The 24,846-nt window shown below is 41.0% G+C and overlaps 1 protein-coding gene across 1 annotated transcript in view; it reads left to right on the top strand.

Annotated features, from left to right (window-relative positions):
• MAP3K15 (mitogen-activated protein kinase kinase kinase 15) overlaps nt 1-24,846 on the top strand; it is a 367,125-nt gene that overhangs the window by 79,461 nt on the left and 262,818 nt on the right. The window contains exons 2-3 of the mRNA XM_089683901.1: nt 808-947; nt 6,370-6,393. Of these exons, the coding sequence (XP_089540027.1) occupies nt 808-947; nt 6,370-6,393 (164 nt within the window). The remainder of the gene's footprint in view (nt 1-807; nt 948-6,369; nt 6,394-24,846) is intronic.

Here is a 24,846-nt window from a genome sequence, read left to right as displayed (position 1 = left end):
TGATTGTTTGATTGCTCCTGTGGACAGGTGTCTTTTATACAGGTAACAAAATGATATTAGCAGCATTCCCTTTAAGAGACTGCTTCTAATCTCAGCTGGTTACCTGTATGAAAGACACCTGGTAGCTAGAAATCCTGCTGAATAATAGGGGATCAAATACTTATTTCCCATATGAACACGCAAATCAGTACATAATTTGTTAGATATGCATCTCTTTTGAATTTTTTGTTGCTATTTTTTCTCTCTACTATTCGATTTTTAGACTGATAATTTATTTGTGAGTGGGCAAACATTCAAAATCAGCAGGGGATCAAATACTTATTTCCTTCACTGTATGTGACTTGCCTTGAAACTTACTGCAGGAAAAAAAATCTACAAGTGTATGGTCAGCTTTTTAGATTCTAAAAAGCTGACCAAAATTTAGAATGTGACCAAAATTTTAAATCTAGAATGTGTTTGAATAAAATCACTGTGCAAAACAGTAGAATCCTGAGTGCTGACCCCCCTCTTCTAGAAGAGTCAGCTGTACAAGTGATCACAGAGCTAATATAAAACCATGATAAGGGGTTTGTCCAAGTGGCATTTACAATACATTTTTAATGTGTACATACATAACCTTTCTCTAACTTTAGAAACGTATTCTCTGGGGATAAGAGATTACATTAAATGCAAATCCAATGTATGGGCCACCAGGATCCTTAGCTTGCAAGTCAATGCACATATTCTAAATCATAAAGACAATTGATAAACTCTACTTAAATTGTCATTGTATGATAAATATTTTGTTCTATTGTTTTTTTTCTACAGATGTTGCTGTGGTGGACATGAGCGACGTAGGAAGACAACCCTCTCTTTTTTATCATCTTGGAGTTCGAGAAAGTTTTGACATGGCAAACAATGTTATTATTTATCATGATACGGACCCTGATACATCATTATCCCTCAAGGTAATAAGTATTTCATTAAACCTTGTAGCAGCTCTTCTCAACCAGGGATCTGGGTTTCCTCCAGAGCTTGTTGGGGGTTCCTTGAGTTGTTGCTGATTGACCTCCTATTTGATGGTGCCTGCATAGTTCCAGGACCAACACCACTTGGCAAAGACAGCAGCATGACACTAGTGCTATTTTTGGCTGTCTGTAGGAGTGGCATTCTGACCAGCACAGTAAGGGGGCATTCTTTCTTCTGATTACCAATGTAAGTGGCATTTTTCCATTGACCCCCACTAAATCGGTTTTAATAAGGGTCCTTTCATACGGGGGTCACACGTTCAGTTGCGGTTTTTGCTATGAAACTGATGAATACAGATTCAGTTTACATCAGTTTGCACATCCATCTTCAGTTCAACTTATTTCAGTTTACATCACTTTGCATTTCAGTTCTGTTCAGTTCAGTTCAGTTTACATCTATTTTTGCATATTTTTTTTACTTGTTGCAGAAACCAATTATATGTGATAAAAGTATGAACAAAAAATGTTTCTTGCTTAAAAACGGATATAAATGGATCTAAATGGACGGTATCCATTTTCATCTGTTTACATCCTTTTGGATCTGTCCAAGCTGAAAATGATGCAGCCTTGTTCCATTTAAAAAAACATACCTGAACAGACACGGATGTAGGTGGAATAAAACGGATGATCATCCGGGGGGAGGGGCTGGAACATGGTGCCTGCCAGACGCTAAGAACAGGAGCTCCCGATGCCCATGGAGATTGATAACTGAAAATCCCCATCTTACCGGTCTCTCTCCAACTGAGCCCTCATCCTGATCTGGAAAATAGGGACAGAAGGAATAACCTGAGGATTCGAGGCCTGCCAGAAGCAACATCAGGAGAGGATTTAGTGGAAGAAATAAGGAAAATATTTAACCCAATATTGGGTAGGCCAACGAGAGAACAATTGAAGATCGATAGAGTCCATAGGATTCAATGACCGCAGGGAGAAGCACCAGGGGTTCCTAGAGATGTAATTGTGCATTTCCATCACTATGAAGATAAAGCTAACATTTGGAAAAAGCTGCGAGGGGTTCCAGAAGTAAATCATGGTGAAGTGAGCCTGCAATTGTTTGCGGACATCAGAGACTCTAACTAGAAAGAGAGTGTTGAAACCACTACTGGACTTGATGCGCAAGGGGAACGTCCGATATAGCTGGGGATTCCCAGCATGCTTGATCAGATGGAGAGATGGCCAGTCGGCAAGGCTAAGGTTCCCAGAGGATCTGAAGCCCTTTTGTAAAAAACTGGACTTGCAGATAATAGATATTCCAGGATGGTCTGAAGGGACTAAGGAGAGTATAGAATTAAGGAAAAATAGGTGGCAACGGGTTACTAAATAGAGAATAAGATACAGAGGTAGTGGTTCGATGCTCTTTTGAGTGTTTTTCTTTTTTCTTTCTCTCTATATAGGGTATAAAAGGTGGGCACAGCTGAGGGGGGGAGGGAAAGGAAAATAAAGAAGGGCATCGTGAGGCCTAAAATGACATTGGTCATTTTAAAGGTAGGAGATACTGGTCCTGGTAGGTGTAGATGATCTGAGTCTTACCTCGAGAAAGGATCGAAGGGGGTAGAGGGAGAGGGGAAAAGGTGGAGGAAGGGAGAGGGAAGTTAAAGGTCACCTGAAGGAAATTTTTATTCTGTTTCAATCTACGTACATCCTTCTCCTTTCTGAGTTTTCATATAGTTGGAGAATAGACAAGGAGAAGAGATGAATGTGTGTAATTTTATAACACACAATGTGAAAGGATTGAATACCCGGACTAAAAGATATAAGATTCTTAGGGAAATCCACCAATATTTGTCGGTTGTTGTGTCCTTACAGGAAACACATTTTTCTCAAGATACAAAGGTTAAGTTATTCTCTAAATATTACCTTACATGGTTTTATGCGGACTCAAACGAGCAAAAGGGGTGGCAATTGGGATAGCAAAGAATGTCAGCTTTACGGTGAAAGATAGAGTGGTAGACCCAGGAGGTCGGTTTCTGTTTCTGAGGGAAATTACAAGGAGCAGAATGCACACTAGTGAACATCTACTGCCCTAATAAAAATCGAATGGCTTATCTGGAGGGTGTGTTGAAAAGCCTCATGAATTTTAAGAAGGCTCAATTGATCGTGGCAGGAGATCTTAATTTTCGTATGGATCCATGGTTGGATACATCTTCACGGCATGGAGGGATGGAGGTAGTAGTCTAAAATTGATTAAAAAAAGGCTTTATCAGTGTCAATTGATGGACACATGGTGAATTAAACATCCAAGGGATAAGGACTACACCTTCTTCGCTCCGGCGCATGGGATGTACTCAAGGTTAGACTATATAATGATAGAGCATAGACATCTGTAATCCTTGGTAAATTCTAATACTGAAGTAATGTGATTATCAGATCATGTACCTGTTACAATGAGACTAAAATGAGGAAAGGAAGATAATAGAAGTAATATGTGGAAATTAAATGAAACACTTATACAAAATCCAGAGACGGAAATAAGACTAGGAAAAGAGATAAAGCAATACTTTATGCTGAACAAGACTGAAGAGATATCGGTGACGACAATATGGGAAGCACATAAGGCGTATATTAGGGGCATTCTGATCTTGATAGGAGCCGAAAAAGAAAGGGAGAAGAAAATAAAACTTAACAAAGGAATTACATGACCTAGAACAACTACAACTAAAAAGAAAATAGATGTGGAGATACAACAGAAGATATTTATTAAATAGAAGAACTGAAGGATACTATGGAACAGGAAACTAGAAGAGTTTTTAATAGGGTGGATAAAGAAAGCTATCAGTGGGGGAATACCTAGGAAAATATTTAATGAGAAGGGTAAGAGAAAAAAAATTATATAGAGAAAATTAAAGATGAAAATGGAGAAATGGTATATTCAACCACTGGTATTGCTAAAACGTTTCAAAAATATTATAGTAAGCTATATAATATAAAATCTAGCAACCTGAAAGAACCAGAGGGAGAAAGAAAAGAAAAAAGGCAGCTATATGTAAAAGAGGCAGGATTGCCTAGGCTAGAGGAAGAGAGGTTGTTAGCCCTAGAGAGAAGGGTTTTTGTAAAAATTTTGATATTGATAATGTATTATTGTAATATCTGAAATAATTTATGTTTCAAAAATTAATAAAAGATATAATAATAATAATAATAATAATAATAAAAAAAACGGATGATCATCCATTTACATCCACCTACCCATAGGCATACAGCTCAGTCTGGATCCGTCTGAAAAACTGATAGATGGATCCAGACTGAATGTCCATGTGAAAGGCCCCTAGGGGTTTGCCAAATATTTTATGGTGAAGGGGGTTGTTTCCCAAGGTAGAGTGAATGTAAAAGCAAGGTATTTTTTACCTTGATGCATTCCCTACATTAAGGAAAAAATGTCCCAGGAGTTGCATCATCCCCCCCCCCCATATTCCCATATTCTTGATGTTATCTTGATCCAGTGCTCTGTCTGTCTGCAGATGTGCTGGTCTCTAGTCCTCTCCTCATAGGACACACAGACAGTAGTGGGAGCCATTTGTTTCTGCTGCTGTCAATCAAATCCTGTGAGAAGGGAACGGGGGGAGGGGCCAAGTTGCGCTGTGTGTGTCTATATACACATACAACAGGGCTCCGGAGTGCGGCCACACGTGTGTCCCCAAAGCACACAGCTTACTATGGGAGTACACACGGAAGAGGAGGAGCCAAGAGCGCCAGCCAGACAGAGGTCCAGGGCTTCTCTGTACAATACCATTACAAAGAGCAGGTTAGTATATCATGTTTAATATTTTAATATTAATATTTTAACAATCTGGATGGTCACCACCTTATCCAAACTGCCATGATATATAGGGAACAGTACCAGCAGTTGAACAAGGAGTGCTTCCACAAGCTGCTGTGACTCCAGTGCAATCCCATTTTTCATCCAGGCCATTTGGCATTTGTCAGCACTAACGGTTTGGGGGAGCCCATTTAGTGCCCATCCATTACAAATGTGTGCTGCAGCACCTAATTGTAAGTGCATCTACACATACTGTTTTACCTTAGTAAACCTGTGAAGTCTTACAAAAACCTGTTGTTCCTGTCATTGAAGTCCACCTCATTCAGCTTCATGAGATGGGGGGACAACTCTCCTATACTGCTACTGAAATCAAAGCAGTGTTGTCCCTCATGTAGGCTGCTCATGTTTGCGCTACAGTGGGGTGGGAATATGTTGTAGTCTTTTGATTCTGTTTATGCAAATTCATAAGTATGTAGACTGTCAATCAGCAGGTGGCTACACCTATCCCCACACACTACCTTCTGTAGAAATGTCTATGTTGCTGAACCACTCGCACTGTAGGCTGTGGTGTATGGGAGGAGGAGCATATTAGTCCCCTTTCACACAAATGTTCCGATTGGATTCGCCTGTCCGTTGTCCAGGCGGACCTGATCAGATGCTCCATTTTCCTCTGTGGAGTGGTGGATGTAAACGGACATATGTTTGTATATTCCTGCCTACATCCCATCCGATCTGCTAAAAACAGACAGATGGGGATCGTTCCCCTTAATTCCAGTAGATCATATCGGATAGCAGTGGGGTGTAAACATACAGGCAGTCCGTTTACATCTGACTGCCCATAGAGGAGAGCATCTGTGTCCGTGTCTGCTCTGCAAAAGCAGAGCGGACATGGACCTGTCATCAACCTGCTTAGCGGGGAATCAGCAGACAGATACCCTGCTGAGCAAGCCAATTGCAGGCAGAGTCTGCGTCGTGTGAAAGGAGCCTAGGGCACAAATGAAGGAAGATTTGGCTCAAAGGAGGTTTTTTTTTTAATTTATTAGGCTCTTTCCTCATATAGTAACAGAATTTGAGACCTGTTTGGGCCATCATACAGGAGACTTTAGATGTACTTTAGGCTGAGCAGTGCTGTCACCCAACCACACATCTTGTGTTTAAAATTCTAGCAATTAGAGACGGGGCCAGGTGACAACATTGCATTGAATAAAGCAAAGCTACCAATGTCACAGACAATTTTTTGGAAGCTGGAGAATGATAAAGCCAAAAATTGGGAAATCTTCCTATATTTGAAGTGGTAAAAAGCTGGAGGAATGCTTGTTCAATGTCTTTTTTCAGTTTATTAAACTTTGTGTAAAACTGACTGCTGTTTTTATCAGTAACTAATTACCTGGAACTTTGTGGAGTGAAGGAGAAATTGTCCATGGCAACTAATTATTATACAAGATTTATATAGCGCCAACAGTTTGCGCAGCGCTTTACAATATAAGGGAGACCGTACAAACGAATGTTACTGGCTGCTTAGTTTTCTTTTCTCTTAGCCATGACAGAAATCAGAATTTATGACAGTAATCATTTTAATTAATGGTTTAATGTATTTTATTTTAGGATATGGTGTCCCAGAAGAACACTGTGAGTATTAAACTTTTTTATAACTTATATATGTTACCTATATGCAGCATGCATTATATTTTATTTTCTATTTTGCTGTGTAATTTTAGTCTGTATTTGTATGCATGTAAGCATATTCATAATAATCAATACTACCTTCAGATAATTCCTTGGTGTCTATAATAACTAGGATGATGATTTTATCCAACCCTCAATGGCTTAAGCCAGCAATAGATAGGTCAAATCTTGGCCGGTTCAGCAGCTCAAGGTTGCGTGGAATTCATCACCTATAGATCTGAGCAGAGGAAACTGAAATCAGATAGGTCACAATATGATACTCCTTGTTGTACCTCATCTTTCTTGTACTGCCTGAAGCTTACCATATGCATTTAGATATTTGTTAGTCTAGTCCAGTGTTTCTCAATCTTCTTTCAGCCAAGGCACCCTTTAAACTTACAGTATGGACAGTCCCAAGGCACCCCTTAAAATTATGGACAGTCCGCAGGCACCCCATTCTAAAATGGGGTGCCTCAAGACTGTCCATAATTTTAAAAGGGCATCCCATTCTAAAATGTGAAAAACTATTCTAACAGCAACATCCACACATGTAGGACACCCAACATTAGAGGTGATTTATTCTTCCAAAGCAAACACTTTTGCACACTGGTACTGAATAGTATTCCAATGTTTCTCTTCTTGCTCAGTTTTTCTCCATCACTGAGCTGATGTGACCCCAGCACTGACAGAGATGGACAAGGGAGGGTCAAATTTGGATGCTGTGCAGGCAGCTGACATCCTCCTTATCAATTGATGATGCCATTGCTTGTCAGGACTCTGGCAGCTAGAAGGTTGTGATGTCGCACAATGAAAAAATGTGGCTTTGTGTAAAAAAAGGCAGGCTTGTTCCATCCGCTAGCTTGTATACAAGATTTGGGCAATTTTTAGACCTTTTGCCAAGGCACCCCTGTAGAAACCTCAAGGCACCCCAGGGTGCCTGGGGTGGTCTAATCCTATAGTTTTACCAAGCGGCTGAAGGAGCTGTCTGGATGAGCAGCAAAAGATCCATTCCAGTTGAAGGTGAATTACTATGAGTAACTATATATTTTTTTTAGTAATGTGTTAAATCTATTACACATACACATACAGAGACATGAAACTAAATACAGTATGTCCCAGTCATTGTTAATAATGATCACATTTGTTCTTAAAGCCTCCAAAATATCTTCAGCTGTTTTCCCCCCAGCCAGCACTCCATGGCACTTACTTAATCATAGTCATAAATTTTCTTCCGACTTGTTTATTCAAAAACATCACTTCCTGGATGTCTGTTATGCTATGTTACAAATTTTTACAACCATTCTTAGGTCAACTACATTGGCAGTAATGCCAGTGACATACTCAGCCAAAAAGGTTGGTAAGTGGTCACAATACATACAATTCTCTTTTAGATCTGTAAATATAGATAGTTGATTATTTAGACAATACAAAGAAAAAATGAACAGGAACTGTCAACTAAAATAGGAGTACAATAAATGTAGAAACTTAAACTGCACTTGCATTGGAGCATTGGCACTTCACTGGCCACATACAGGCTGATTAATTCCTATCTGCCTCTTCTCTGTTCTAGTTTGGTTATGATGTAATTATCACCCAGGGTATAGCCACTGGGTTGTAGGAGCTGTATGGGTTGTCCAAAGCTTCACACTGGCTTGAGGATAAGTATTTAGAATGTTGCATTTTGCCATACTAACAAGATGGAAAACTTGGTGAGGACATCTATGACATAACATTTTATGGTGCTGAAGAACATTGCTTATTTTATCTGTTTTGATGTTTGTGGAACTCTGTGAAATAATGTTTCAGTTACGTAAATGTAAGATGTCACAATTCAAAAATAAACTCAAGACAGTGGTCTGGGTGCTGCCATTGCTGACTTTTTAATGTGCTACCTCCAGGGTTGCCATGTTGATCCTTGCTTCCATGGCTGGTGAGTCATTGACTTCCTAGAACAAGTAAGCAGCCATTGATGAGTTGGAATTTGGAAAACCTGACCCAATACGCGAATCAGCAAGGATTTTTGGAAGGATAAAAATGACAGTGCTGGAGCTTGCACTTACCAAAACATGATATAATTGACAGCTTTCGACTGTCCCGACAAATTCCCTTTAAACATAACTGTATTGGAAAGTATAGCTAATACCTAGAGCATAGATCAAAGAAAAGTGAATGAATTGACTAAAACTACCTCTTAGGTTGATATAATTTGTTAGGTTGTCATGGACACAGTCCTACTTATCTTTTTTATCCAAGACCCAATGGTTCTTATAAAAGCTAAATTTAATGCAGTTGTCCATTAAACCTATATGGACTTTTAGTGCTGGTGTGCAAGAGTATTTGCGGTTTGAATCTGAATACAGTTTGTAAAGTATTTGGAATAAATGTGAAATAGAGGTTTGTAATTTTATCTTTCAGTACATTTTTATTGAGTGTAAAAAGGTTACAAATACAACAATTTTGTTAACTCAGACGCTGCATGTAAAGAGCATGGTGAGCTACCAAAAGTGGCATGCTGCAATGTAGAAGAAATACATTAGTTACTTCAAACAGTTGTGTACAACACTCGTTTAGTGTACAGATGCATAGAAAGAAAGCAACAAAAGAAGGTTCCAAAAGAGAACTATGTGATTAGTCGCAGTCATTGTGCTTCTCAACACAAGAGAGAGGAAGCGATCATATTAAGTTAAAGTATTTACGTCACAGATTGGTATGTTAGAGAGTACCAGTTAAACCAATCAGACCAGACCTTGTCTACTTGTTGTAGTTTGCCAACACTAGAAGCCATCATTATGGGTATGTACCAGAGAGACCACTAATTCCTGACTAGCTGGGACTTGTGAATACCAATTTCATGCTATAGCCAGCTTAGCTGCTAGTATGATGTGGATAATAACTTTTTCAGATTGGGATGGATAGTTTCCAATTCCTATATTTAATAGAGCTAGTTCAGGAGTGAGGGTGCAGGGTGTTTTAGAGACTGCTGATAAGCCTGGAGTCGCCAAGCCAAATTAGATTATTTAGATTGGAGCATTGCCAAGTTCCCATTCACTGTTGTGTCTCCAACATTTGGGCGATTTGGAAGGATCCATTTTGTGTACCTGGGTTGGGGTCACATACCAGCGAAGGGAGATTTTGTGGTGTAACTCCCATAAATTTGCAGAGCGAGTAGATTTGAAGGTAGATTCCATTGCTTCTAACCACTGGTTTTTATGGAATTATTTCCCTAGCGCTGTTTCCCATTTAAGCATAGGTGGGAGTTTGTGAAAGGTAAACTTGTCCTGGAGCAAGTTATAGAAAAGGGAAATTTATGTGTTGTTATCAATGAAGTGGTGCAAAGTTAGGGTGTGCATTGGTTTGAATAGGTGGGAGTTACGTAACAAGCACTGAGTTACTTGAACAAATCTCAAATACTCAGAGATAGGCGTTTTGTAGGGATGTGAACAATTTTAGAGTGCCATCAGAATACAGGTTGGATATCTGTAGAATGCCCCTGTCTGACCAAAGGTGAAGAGAGAGGTCTGGTATGAAGTGTTGGAGTATGGATAAGGGAATGGAGGGTTGATCGGAAAAATCCCTGTTGGGGCTTTTTGTAGAAAGTAGTGGTATGCTAGGGATGAAGCTATGATCGTAGGGGAAAGATATTTATTTGTAGATTTAGGTAGGATTTGGCTGTGAATCCATGAGTATAAGTCATGGCCCATTGCTTGTGAAGCTTCAATGTCTTTCCAAAGATTGGTGGTATGGGGTGTAAACCAGGCTTTAAGTTGTGCTAGAATAGTTGCTGTGTAATAGTCTCTAATTTCCATAAGGCCTGTTCCTTCAACTTTCCTATGTTTAATTAGAGTGGTGCAGGAACACCTAGATTTCTTTTGTTGCCAAATTTTTGTAAGGTCAGTTTCAGATAGGACCAATGGACTCTGTCAAATGCCTTCTCTGCATCCAAAGAAAGGAGCAGGGAAGGCGTTTGAGTTTTTTGGGTTTGGAAGATAATGTCCATTAACCGCCTCCCGCCCGCCATATAGTACAATGACGGGCGCAAGGCGGTTCTCTTGTTCTGGGAGGACGTCATATGATGTCCTCCCATTCTAACAGCACATGCGCGGCTCCGGGAGCACGCAGCGCGGTGATTGGCGGTGCGCTGTGTCCCTCGGACACAGCGGATCACCGATCAACGGAAAGAGCCGAAGATTTTGGCTCGGTCATGTGATCAGCTGTGTCCAATCACAGCTGATCACATGTAAACAGGGAAATGCCAGTTATCAGCATTTCTCTCCTCACGAGCTGTCACGCTGACAGCTCGAGAGGAGAGGAGAGATGGTAATCGGCATTCCTTGGAGGGGATATGTACACTGATCATCAGAGTACTGATGATCTGTGTAGCCCCAGCAGTGCCACCTGTCAGTGTCCATCAGTGTCAGCTGTCAGTGCTCATCCATGCCACCTGCCAGTGCCCATCAGTGCCACATTTCAGTGCCTACCAGCGCACATCAATGCCACATATCAGAGCCCATCTGAGCTGCCTTTCAGTGTCACCCATCAGTGCCAGTCAGAGCCACCTATCAATGCCAGTCAGTGCTGCCAATCAGTGCCACTTATCAGTGCCAGTCAGTGCTGCCTATTAGTGCCAGTAAGTGCCGCCTATCATTGTGCATCAGTGCCACCTATCAGTGCCCATCAGTGCTGCCTATCAGTGCCAGTCAGTGCCACCTAACAGTGCCAGTCAGTGCCACCTATCAGTGCCAGTCAGTGCTGCCTATCAGTGCCATATATGAGTGCTGCCTTTCAGTGCCCATCAGTGATGCGTGTCAAAGCCCGTCAGTGCCACCTACCAGTGCCTCCTCATCAGTGCAAATCAGTGCCACCTATCAGTGTCCATCAGTGCAGCCTATCAGTGCCCACCACTGCAGCCTCATTAGCGCACATCAGTGAAGGAGAAAAATCACTTATTTACAAAATTTTATAACAAAAACTAAGAAAAAAAATTTTTTTTCAGAATTTTCAGTGGTTTTTGGTTTGTTAAGGAGAAAATAAAAAACCCAGAGGTGATTAAATACCACCAAAATAAAGCTCTATCTGTCACAAAAAAATGATAAAAATTTCATATGGGTACAGTGTTGCATGACCACGCAATTGTCATTGAAAGTGTGACAGCGCTGAAAGCTGGAATTTGGCCTGGACAGGAAGGGGGTATAAGTGCCCTGTAGGCTAGTGGTTAAACAACAGGTGGTGTCCGAGGTTTGACCACATTTTGTAAAACCAGACTGGTCAGGATGTATTAGATCAGGCAGAAGGTCATTCAAGCGATTTGCTAAAACTTTGGCATACAGCTTTAAATTGTGATTCAGGAGGGAGATTGGTCGGAAATTTCTGCGGGAAGTAGGTTCCTTACCGTGCTTCGTCAGGGTTATAATCAGGGCATTTAACATTTCTTTCAGAAAAGATGTGGTGGAGGCAGGAGCATTGAAAAACCTTGTTAGGGGAAGTAATAGAATTTGTTTAAATTTTTTTAAGTATTCTCCTGTGAAACCATCAAGGCTTGGGGATTTGTTATTTGGGAGAGAATCTATAGTCTTGCTAATCTCTGTGCAGTTGACGGAGGTGTTGAGGGATTCCAATTGAGTCGCTGTTAAACTAGTGAGTTGAACTGTATTGAGGTGATTGTAGCCGTATTAGTGCATTTGCGACAGAAACAATTGAGTACTGTCCGTGATACTTTTTTTATTTGCACTAACATACAATTTTGAGGACAAGCTTTCGGGGTATGTCCCCTTCTTCAAGGTCTAAGCAGTACTATTAAAAATCACAAAGTTTAAGCAGAATGTTAGAATGGATTGAGAGAAAAAAAAAAAAAAAAAAAAAAAAAGGGCTACAGATAAGATACATCAAAAGTGAGGGGGGGAGGGGGGATACAACACTCACACAGAGGGGGTCAAGTTTTAGCTAATAGATAGTCATAAAGCTGTCGGATAGTGGTTGAGGAATCCCATGTCCAAATTAAGACCGTTATCTTTAGTGTCAAATAGAATTATCATTCTTAGTTCAAATGTTTTTCTTTCCTGGATGGATTTAAATTTTCCTTTCAGAACTAAAATATTGAGGTCTTCCATATTGTGGCCTGGTTGTGAGAAATGGTGTCCTACAGGTGTCATCTTCTTTATGTTCCTTGATGGTATGTCTGTGTAAATTCATCCGTGTTTGCAACCTCTGTCCTGTTTCACCAACATAAGATCCTTTGCTGCATTTTCTGCACTGGATAAGGTACACAACAACAAATACACTGCTGAGGATGTTACACAGCTCATTGAATTCATACTTACACACAACTACTTTGCTTTCAATAAGGACATCTATCTTCAATGTATGGGCACTGCGATGGGAAGTAAAATGGCACCCCAATATGCAAATTTATTTATGGCTGACATGGAGGAACAATTCCTGAACAGCATGGAACAAAAACCATACAGATACTTTCGCTATATTGATGATATTTTCATCATATGGACGGAAGGTGAAGAAAATCTAAAACAATTTTACTCATTGATGAACACTTTTCATCCATCAATCAAACTAAAAATGGAATACTCAAACACACAGGTCAACTTCCTAGACACCACAGTATACATCAGGGATGATACGCTTCACACCTCAATATACAGGAAACCCACTGACAGATGCAACTACCTCCACAGTTCTAGCTTCCACCCCCAACACATGAAACGTGCCATCATACACAGTCAGGCCATCAGATACCACTGAGTATGTTCTGACCCAAGAGACAGAGATAAACATCTTGGGACACTAGCAGACGCCTTCCATAAGAAAGGTTACAAGGACAAAACTATCAACACCAGCATAAACACAGCCTTGAGAACCCGAAGGGAAAATTTGCTTCAGTACAAAGAGAAAAAAACAAACAACCGTGTACCTCTAGTAACCACATACAACCCGGCACTAGAAGGGATAAGAAAAATAATCAAAGATTTACAACCCATCATAACAGAGGATGGAACTCTGAAAGAAATATTCCAGCAACCCCCAATACTGGCTTTCAGACAACCCCCCAACCTCAGAAATAAACTAATCAGTAGGAAACTTCCTTCTGATTATGATGCCACAAATAATGGAAGCAAACCCTGCAATAAGAAACGCTGCAAGCTGTGCAACCAAATCAATACATCAAAAAGTGTCAGACACTCAAAAGGGATCTTCAATATTTCTGGATCATACAGCTGCACCTCCAGTAATGTTGTGTACCTTATCCAGTGCAGAAAATGCAGCAAAGGATCTTATGTTGGTGAAACAGGACAGAGGTTGCAAACAAGGATGAATTTACACAGACATACCATCAAGGAACATAAAGAAGATGACCTCTGCACACCTGTAGGACACCATTTCTCACAACCAGGCCACAATATGGAAGACCTCAATATTTTAGTTCTGAAAGGAAAATTTAAATCCATCCAGGAAAGAAAAACATTTGAACTAAGAATGATAATTCTATTTGACACTAAAGATAACGGTCTTAATTTGGACATGGGATTCCTCAACCACTATCCGACAGCTTTATGACTATCTATTAGCTAAAACTTGACCCCCTCTGTGTGAGTGTTGTATCCCCCCTCCCCCCTCACTTTTGATGTATCTTATCTGTAGCCCTTTTTTTTTTTTTTTTTTTTCTCTCAATCCATTCTAACATTCTGCTTAAACTTTGTGATTTTTAATAGTACTGCTTAGACCTTGAAGAAGGGGACATACCTTGAAAGCTTGTCCTCAAAATTGTATGTTAGTGCAAATAAAAAAAGTATCACGGACAGTACTGAACTGTATTGAGAAATCTACTGAATATTAGATCAGGTTGAGGCTGAGATGGATCATCTTTAAGGTTATAGAGGGAACTATAGTAAGTTCTAAATGCATCTGCAATTTCTTGTGAGTTAGATATGTGTTCTTTAGTGATTTGGTGGTATAAGAAAGGAATGTGGGATTTGAGGTGATGGCCTTTGATTAGATGGAATAAGAGTTTTCCCGCTTTGTTCCCTGAAGTATAAAAGATCATTTTTATGCGTTTTTGATGCTTCTCGAAATGATCTAGTAAGAGTGTTCTAAGATCTAAATGTAAATGCCTCAGTTTAGCTTTTAGAATGGGGTTAGGATTTTGCTTGTTTAAAAGCTCGGTATCATAGATTTCTGAAACTAGTTTTTCAGTGTGGTGCACCCTTTCTCTTTTCATTTTGGTACCAAGTTGGATGAATAGACCTCTCCTATAGGCTTTGTGTGTGGCTCATAAAGTTTCAGGATCAGAAACTGAGTCAATGTTGATGGCGAAAAATGGATCTAAGTCTATACGGGACTAGACATTATAAGTTGACATAAGTTGATGAGAAAGTAAAGTTGCGTTCCATGGCATGTTGGCATCGCCACACATTATCTAGTTGGAAATCTCGACGTAGAGGACTTAAGCATGGTTTCTCCACACCAAATAAGCGAGCCTTTACAGACTTTAGAGATCTTTTTGTAGAGCTTCCGTAAAAAGCAAATTTAATGGATGTTGGGAGCGTAGACATTGATGATGGTATAAGGAGTATTTTTTTAGAGTGCATACCAGGATGAGATATAGACTATCCACATCTTGAATGCATTATGTTAGTTAGTTAGAAAGAGATTTTGTGGTTGATGGCAAGGAGGACGTCTTTATTTTTAACTGCGGCACTTGCTGTAAATATATGTGGGAAGTTCTTGTTTGTAGAGGTTGATTGGCAAGAAGCTTGAAAGTGCGTTTCTTGTGCACACAGAATGTCGCATCGGGAAGTGGTAGCACACTTCCTAAGTGAAGATCGCTTAGCAAGGTGGTTTATGGATAAAAGTTTGATGGTCAGGATGTTTGGTCCTTTGGTAGAATGTTAGGTAGAGTGGCGTACTCTACAAAGCTAAGGAGTGTAAAAGATAAAATAATTAAACTATATATTGCCAAGTTCTGTCTGTGGTGTGTTGTGAGGGACTGTGCCTCACAAGCTGGATGATCAAATGGGGGTAAGCGACTCATTTGGTTAGCAGTAATGGAATTGATATTTAGTAGAAATATAGTTTAAAGATGTGGAGGAGGTCAAACGATATTAGTAAAAAGAAATAAAAAACACCCTCTCACGGAAAAGAAGAATATAAAATGTAAGCACAGTTATCCTAGAAACAGGTTAATGCCTTTCTGTTGAACATGCACTGCGGGTGCACAGGAAGAAGATATGGGGTATTGAGTCCAGTATAGCCGAAAGCTTAAAAATATCAGAAAGGATATTGTAGCGTAGGGTGCCCATGGAGTTAGCGTGGTCCAAACTTATGGTGGTTATGTTGAGGCAGTGGATGTCTGTTAGGTGTTTCTCCTCTCTCTGGTTGGGTTGGATTGGGGAAATTTGGTTTTGCAATAATGCACCATGAATGCAGTTGTTGTAGACCTGTCTGCAAAGAGGAAATCACATGTTTGGAGCCTTGAAATGTGACCAATAATTTAGCAGGATTGATCCATTGGTATGGGATTTTATGGTTATGTAACACTTTCGTTATCGTATTCAGTTGTCTATAGCATTGCAGTGTGTGTTGCGAGAGGTCAGCAAATAGCTGCAAGTGACTGTAGGGCTCAGACAAAGATTCAATGGTGCAAACTTTTTGCATAAGTTGTTTTTTAACATGGAAAAAATGGATGCGTAGGATAACATCCCTGGGAATTGAATCAAAAAGATGTGGGGGTTTTGGAAGCCTATGTATGCAGTCTATGACCAGCTCTATATTTTTGAGCTCAGACAGAAGTGCTTGGATCAGGCCTCTAACATATGAAGATAGGTCAAGAGCTTGTATATCCTCATCTATTCCCCTAATTTTCACATTGTTAAGGTGGGATCTACCCTCTAGACCTTCCATTTTATTTTTGATCCATATGTGTTCTTCTTTATGAGCTGTATGGGCATTGATAAGATCATTCACAGTAGGTGCACAATCTCCCATGTTTGGTACAATATTAGACAATCTGTCTTCTAAGGCTGAAACATCTTGTTTAAATTGCTGCATGAGAGAAAGCATTTCTGCTTGAATTGTACTTCTCAGGGACATTAGCATGTCTTTAGGAGTTGTGTCTGTCACTGGTTGATTGGCAGGGAATAGAGCAACAGCATCAGGTTGTGCACCTTGAATTCCAGGGGAGGAGGAATGGAGGCTCACCTCTGGCATAACATGTGCTGAAGAATCCATCTGCATCCTCGCTTTGGCTGGGCTGTTTGTGTTTGGAGTACCAGGGGGAGAGGCAGGAGAGTTGTTGTATGAAATCTGTACCACCATGGAGCTATCTTGTGTGTTCGCGGCCGCTGCAGGCAGGGGAGACTGTAGAGGAGCTGTAGTACCTGAGGATGTCGCTGGATCGGTGCCATTTTGCCTACGCTGGTCCGCAGGCTGGAACATGGAGGCAGTGATTTTCTAAGGCTGCCCATCCTGTTTTCTTTTGGTCGCCATGGTGACGTTGTGCAAGAGGTGATCCTGGCGCTTCCTGGGAGTGATAGTGCACCACGGATTGCTGCTAGGTGCCGCTTTTGCTCGATCCGGTAAGTAGAGCCTCAGAGCTCAGAGTCCATCTTGGGCTCCGGCCCAATGGGATTTCATTGAACAGTATATCCTTAAACCGTGCATGATGGGCGCACAGAAGTTACATTGTCCTCAACACCTGACTTCATTCTTGGCAAAAAAAAGTTTTTGCGTGTCTCCTCACTTTAACCCCTTGACGCCGACGTCACACAAATATGCGGCCTCACGGAACTGGGCTTTTTTCCATGGGGCCGCATATTTGCGTACCTGTCTTTGTGCTGGGAGCGCACCGCACTGCGCGCTCCCAGCACAAAGACCACGGTGTCACTGAGAGTCCCGGGTCCCATTCTAACGATCGGGACCCGGGACTCCCGATTCTGGGTCACATGATATCTGTGATAGCCTTTGATTGGCTGTCACAGTGATCAATCACTATGCGGCCCGGCCCCCTTGTTTTTTTCTCTCTCTATGAATGGAGAAGAGAGATACATTGTATCTCTCTAACTCCTGGCATAGAAAAAAAAAATGATTGTAAAAAAAATAAAGATAAATAAATAAATATTAAAAAATAAAATAAAAAATAAAGAAAAATACCTAGATCAAGGTTTGATCTAGTTCAGTGCCAGGGTTATTGTTTTGGTCAAGGTCAAGGTCAGAGTCAAAGGTCAGGATTAAAAAAAATATTGGTATTAGTGTCAGTGTCAATGTCAGTGTGTTTTAGGTGAAAAAAAAAAGACAAAAACAAAATGTGCACTATTGTTTCTGGGCTGTACTACGGGTACAAACAAAAAAAACATAAACATATATGATATCGCTGCGATCGTCAAGAGCTGGAGAATTTATTTTGGGTTGTTATTTGGTGGTAGGTTTTGGTAGTAACAAGAAACACACAGCTAAATAAGAAAATAAGAAAAATTATTTTTTTAAATTATTTTGGAACAGTTTTCCTTTGATAATAAAAAAAATCAGGAGATATCCATTACCATTTACCACCAAATGAAAGCCCAATTTGTCCTGAAAAAAACGCAAGATAATTCACCTGGATGTACAAAGTAGTTGTGATGATATGTACGGTTTTACTAACACAAGTCAACGTTGCAAAATAGTACTTAGGCATTTACATTTGCTTTACCCTTAGGTGTGCAGGGATTAAATTGATCTAAAACTGACGTCCCTATAAATTCACCCTTAACCAAATCCAGCATCTGTCCTCTGGCCAGAGAACAACTCATGTGGTTGTTCCCAGGCTCTCTGCTTCCTATTCCTGAGGGCTGATAATGGATGATTTATATACAGTAGATTCTGAATTTGTAAGTGCTTGTTTATATCCGTATATTGGGAGTTTTTAGCCAACATATCACAATGTATTGCCAGTGCAAAAATACTTTTTATGGAAGTTGGATAGATGGCTGTGATTTTTACAGATGTGGAACACAAATTCTTAAACAAGGAATAAACCCTTTATTTTTGGATAGATGTGTTGACAATGATGTATGACTATTTCCTAAACATTAATTTTTTTTATTAAGGGGTTTGAATGTGGGAATATTTTGATACACACAGCTATCTTTTTGTCCACAAGTTTCATTTAAGGTTATTGAAGACTTCTTCTCAGACTGAAAAACCGAAGCTGACTGTAATATTTAGAAGGCAAATGCTCAAATTCTCATAGGCTACCTATGATCATTAGATGGTGATTTCAAGAAATGTTTACATTTGAGTCAAAAAGTTATTCATCTGAAGATCATTTGTATAAATGTTCTTTTGTACACCGACTTTATCACAAGATCAATAGCATATTTTTCTCAATATTGAATGAGACAGGTGACTTTGTAGCATGCCAGTTAATTTTACTGTCCACACATTATCAAATTATTGGCACATTACCTGTACTTGGAAGTATTGTTTTTATGTTAATTTTGCTTGTATTTTGAAAAACCAATAGGTCTTTTGGTAGGTAAGATTGTTACTGTTTACAGAAAGATCTTTATAAAAGATTTTTCACAATTTTGGCGAGCACTGTCTTTCAGCTATAGGTAACTTTACTAAGAGTGTTAAAAATATCATACTTTCCTAAAGTGTCATTAGCCTTTTGAGAACCCTTCCCAGTTCACCAGTTTTACCAGGTTGCTTTTTATGAAATATAAAAGAGCAAAACCCCCCATATTCTAAAATGAATAATTGACTATTCTTTCAGTGTATGCACTATAGCAACAGTGTAATGTGAAAAGAAGCCCTCTTGATTTCTCACTTAAAGGTTTAAAGGAAAACTGTATGGAGGAAGTATGGAGGCTGCTCTTGCTGACCTGAACCCTGCCAGTGATGTCCCTCATCAACCATGGCCTATAAGCAGTCATATCCTCAGGGAGCTATAGGTCATGATGTAGTGCGCATGTGACTTTTCTCCATAGGCCTAATAGAGAGGCTGTCTACTTTTAAAGCATTACTAAACCCACAACAGTAAAATTAATCTGTATAAGCAGTAAAGCATGCTTGTTATACTCATTGTGGAACCTAAGGGGTTAATCCTCCTCATTGTGTAAAAAGGATGTTTATTCCTTTCTTCTCTGCCCTTCCTCTTGTTGACATGACTACCTGGTACAGATTGAATCTGTAGTCACATGCACATGCTCAGTTTGGTGTGTATTGCTAGAGAGGGTTGTTTTTTTCTCTTGGGAGAGTGCATGTGATCAGCACAGGGTCAATCAGCACTGTCCAGACAGAGGGTCAGGGGTTTTACATCCTCCTAGAGCAGAAAGAAAACTCCTCCTACAGTGCTCTGCTGAAGTCACAAGACTGCTCTAACTGCTGATGAAAAATGGTATTTAGCAGTTTATATTTACTAAAATATTTACATTTCCATGTTGTCTGTACTTTGGAGACCAGATATAGCGAATGCAGGGTCCTGGGTTTAGTATCACTTTAAGCTTGCAGGATGAGGGCTACTACATTATAATCTATATACTGTATACTGTAGAAGCCACACATGGACAGATTGCCATGGCCAGTGGAATAGGTAGCCCTTTGATCTTAGGTAAGTAATATGTGGTATATATTGCATTGGAAGGGTAAGTGCAGGCAGTTGCTCCCAAGGTTGTTTGAAATATGTTATTCTTTAAAGTCACTCACCAGGATAAGATTGATATAGTGTGATAATCACACTAAAGTATGTAGTAACTTAAAGTGTTACTACACCCACAACAGTAAAATCAGTCTATATATCCAGGAAAGCATGCTTGTTATATTCACAATGGAACTTAAGGGGTTAATCCTCCGCATTGTGTAAAAAGGCTTTTTGATCCTGTCTTTTCTGATCCTCCCCTTCTTCTACTGTCCCCGATCCATCTACTGATAGTACAGAGCCCTAGGAGGCACTCTGCACATGCTCAGTTTGGTCTGTATTGCTAGAAAGGTTTTTTTTTTCTTTGGGAGAGTGCATGTGATCAGCACAGGGCCAATCAGCGCTGTCCAGACAGAGGATCAGGGGCTATACAACCTCATAGGACAGTCAGAGCAGAATGAAAACTCCTCCTACAAGCTTTAACCAGTGCTCAGCTGGACACTGATAGAAGTCATAAGAGTGCTACATACTGCTGATGAGAAAAGGTATTTAGCAGTTTATATTTACTAAAATAATTGCATTTCCATGTTCTGTGTACTGTGGGAGACTGGATATAATGAATGCAGAGTTCTGAGTTCAGGAACACTTTAATCCTTTGGACTTAAAGCATAAAAGAACCTGCTGTCGTTATGGTGTCTGCTCACCTACAGGCTGAAAGAATGTACATTCTAAAGGGGGGTTCATACTGTGATAGACGATGCTGCTCTGCTATTGGTGATATTAAAATCCTTACTTTATAAAACACTTGCAACTAAATTATCATACAAAATAAACAAGTGAATAAGTATGTAGTACAAAATAAACAAGTGAATAAATATCTAGTGCATTTCAACATGTATAAACATGTAAATGGAGGCAGATACCAACCAGAAGTGACATCATGTGGAAGCGCTTATTGAGATCTCAGTAATAGAAGCGATTTTTAATCTTGTAAAGTGTAAGTGCAATACATATTTTTAATAAATACTGGAATTTTTAATCATACTACACCATAAGAGGCTCATTTCTCTCTCCTCATATGGATAATGTGATGGCTACAGTATGAATGCATAAGGGCTTTAAAGGCACCATACCTCCCTTCCATTTTTTTTTCTGTAAGAAAGGAGTGGAAAGCCTCTAGTGGTCTAGAGGAGAAGGAGGCAGGAGTTGGTGGAATCTGGAAGGAATGTCACGTACACGCATGGTGATATAAATTTAAAGGTGAGAGTCCTGTGAGCACAGAGGTGGCACTGTATTGTGCAAAGTTAACAAGGAGTACGTGTATATATTTTAGTGTTTGCTAATCACGCACATACAGTGGGGATCAAAAGTTTGGGCACCCCAGCTAAAAATTTGTATTAATGTGCATAAAGAAGCCAAGGAAAGATGGAAAAATCTCCAAAAGGCGGGCGTGTCCAAGATGGCGACCGGAGCGGCCGCATAATCCGGAGCTCCGGCGCCGATTTTCGGAATCCGCTGCCATCCGTGCAGCAGCGGATCACAGTGGAGCAGAGGAGGGCCCTGGTGTCATTCCGGATACCTGGGAGGTGGAATCTGGGCGACATTTCCGCCCCTCGTGGCGGCGGACTTCCGCGGCCTGGTGCGGCCGCGCGGGCCGGGGCTCCGGCGTCTTCCATCCACACCCGCTGCCATCCGGGCTGTGGGGGATCATCCGAGGACGTCTGCAGCGTCCTCTGTATCACAGAGGCTGGGAGAGGGACGCCGCTGTGTATTGTTGCTCCCCACGGCGGCGGCGATGTTTGCGGCCTACACCTTCTGCCAGAGGCCTCCTTTCACCTGGACACAGTGAGTGGGGGGTACAGGCGGCATCCTGTCACTATGATCTCCCCACAGTGCTTTGGGGAGTGGGCCACATATTAATAGCCCCAGAATCCATCATCCTCTGTGACTGTGGCCCTTACTGTGCTCAGAGGCCTACTGGGGCCTTGATACTGCCCCACAGGGTGTCTCCCTGCGGGGCCCTGTGCTCAGAATTGGAGGTCCTCTGCTTCCTGCTTCCCATCCGTCCCTCTCATGTCCTGAGTTGGGATCCAGTGCCATCATCTTGCTCCAACGTGAATTTTTTGCAGGATTGCTGCGACTTATGTTCTATCTACCCTTTCAAGGCTTGCTGAATATTTTTACAATATAATGTTATCGCATATGGATCTGACAGCATCCATGTAACTACAACCCTGAACCTATTTTGGGCGCTATAGGTCCCCTGGGGTTATAATCTTCACTCACTTTCCAATTTTCAGTTGATCACCCCCGGGAGATTACTTGTATGCCGTCCACCAAGAAAAAAAAGGGACAAGCTCAGAAGTCCCTCACAACATACCTACTTAAGGCTCACGAGATTTGCGGCATGTCTCCAGTCAATACAGAGCAAGCATCCCTGTCCGATCCCGCACGGGACACCACTGCTCCCTTATCGGCCTTAGTCAGCGAAAATACACAGCATCTCACAAAAGGGGACTTGGAGTCCTGCTTGGAATCTATGTACGCCAAACTAGCTGCCAAATTTCAATCAGAATTGCATAAAAGCACTAATGTTCTCTCTCAGGAAATAGCCACGCTGGGCTCTAGGACAGACCGCTTGGAAACCAAACACGATGAACTTAGCCTGGCCTATGGTGAACTTTCCAGAGAGCATGATCATTTACAAATGGCCTTTTCACAACTGCAGGCGCAGGTCGAGGATCTTGACAATCGCAATCGCAGGAATAATCTGCGAATCAGGGGAATCCCGGAGTCTATGTCAGATCTTTCATTAATTATAACCAAGTTGTTCAAGTCACTCCTCCCAGATCGTGACCCTGGATCTTTTGCTTGTGACCGCATCCACAGAGCCCTACGCCCTAAACCTCCTGCTGACAAGCCGCCTAGGGATATTGTCTTGTGCATGAAGGATTTTCTGACCAAGGAAGAAATCCTCGGAGCTGCTCGCAATACTCCAACAATCTCCTTTGAGGGCTCGGTTTTACAAATCTATCCTGATGTTTCCCCGGCCACGTTGGAGAAACGTAGAAAGATGAAAGAAGTTACAACTGCCCTGTTCTCAGCTCGTATCCGCTACAAGTGGGGCTTCCCTTTTAAGCTGATAGTTCCACACAATGGGAGCACATATATAGCTACATCCCCTCCCGAAGGTAGAGCAATCTTGGCCAAATTGGGCTTGGCGGATGCCCCATCACCTCAACGTCCACCCTCCACCCCTCGTATTTCTCCCATTTGGCATACCCCTTCCCCACGGAGGGATAGAAGGAGAGTCAGACAAGAACCGGGTTGACGTGTCCACTCTCACTTGCCTAATACTCATTGTCTTGATAGTCTTTGGTTTGGTCTATTGTTTTTTATGACTTTACTAAGATTTGGGACAAAGGGATTTTGCTCTCTATTTTTTACATTGTCAGGTTGTGTATTTCTGTGGTTGTTGCTATGATATTTTTGCAATACTGAATATTTTGTATGCCTTGCATTGATAACTGTACGGGTTAAGGTATAACTAGGGTCATTGGACCCTCCTAATTGCGCCCATTAATTCATGGTTGTACTACTCTTTGACACGTTACCCCACCCTGCCTCCTGACATGGCCGGAGGTGTCGCCGCCTGATTGCGGGGTGGCAGCTCTGTTTTCCATGTTCTAAGGAGACAGGGTTTGGGCCCATGTGGCTTCTTAATGTTTGAACTTTTTGTTTTATCAGGTATGACGACTTTTCTGCCTGATCCACGTTCTTCAGTTACCCTTTCAAATATAGAAGATGTTAAAGCTTCTTCTCCATTGTTTTTCGCTTTTTCTTTTCTTAAAACTTTAGTGCATGTGGATGGTATTATGTCGGTCTGTGGACGTCACGACCCCTATGTTGGGGTCTGGAGGTCCCCTAGGCTGGTTCTGCCACCTGTATGTCTGTCTGATGCAGACTTGCGGGTTTCTATGTCTAGTCAAATAACTTTGGGGGATATCCTTGTAATGTGTACTTTTATGATGATAGTGGCAAGCTCTGTTTATTATGGTAATGCAATGTATTTCACATAATGTCCAGGGTTTCAATTCACCAAATAAGCGCAAAACAGCCTTTCTTCAATATAAAAGATTAGGAGCAAAAATCATCTTATTACAGGAAACACATTTTGCAGCCGCAAAACACCCGACCTTTTTTCATAGATCCTATAGGCAGGGGTATTATACCCTACATTCCTCCAAGAGTAGGGGAGTGGCCATTTTTCTACATAACTCATTTCCTTTTGAGGTTCAACATGTGTATCGTGATCCAGACAGTAGGTTTATTATTCTTAAGGGCACCCTTTCAGGTCGAGAACTTACAATTGCTAATGTCTATGCACCAAATTCGGCACAGGCTACCTTTTTTTCTAAATTTTTTGGTGCTCTGGATAAATTTTTGTCCCCCCATCTATTGGTGGGTGGTGATTTTAATCTGGTGGCAAATCCTCTTTTGGACCGTAGCTCCGCCTCGCACACTTCCCAAGCTTTCCCAAAATCCCTTACTAAGAAACTAGATGCCCTCCAGTTGGTGGATGCTTGGAGGGCGCACAACACGGGAGCCAGGGATTACACATTTTATTCCCACCCACATGACTCTTATGCTAGACTAGACTATATCTTTTGTACCCCTATTTTGCTAGCTAATTCTAGGATAGCTAGTATTCATTTGAGCACCTGGTCGGATCACAGTATTATGGCCTTATCTATCACGTTTGTGGGATTGGCACCTACTCCCTTTTCATG

Source organism: Staurois parvus, unplaced genomic scaffold (assembly GCF_062004578.1).
Source record: "Staurois parvus isolate SC_StPar_1 unplaced genomic scaffold, SC_StPar_1.0 ptg000327l, whole genome shotgun sequence".
NCBI lineage: Eukaryota > Metazoa > Chordata > Amphibia > Anura > Ranidae > Staurois > Staurois parvus.
The sequence above is the reverse complement of the archived record's forward strand: the minus strand, read 5'-3'. Positions and strand labels throughout refer to the sequence as shown.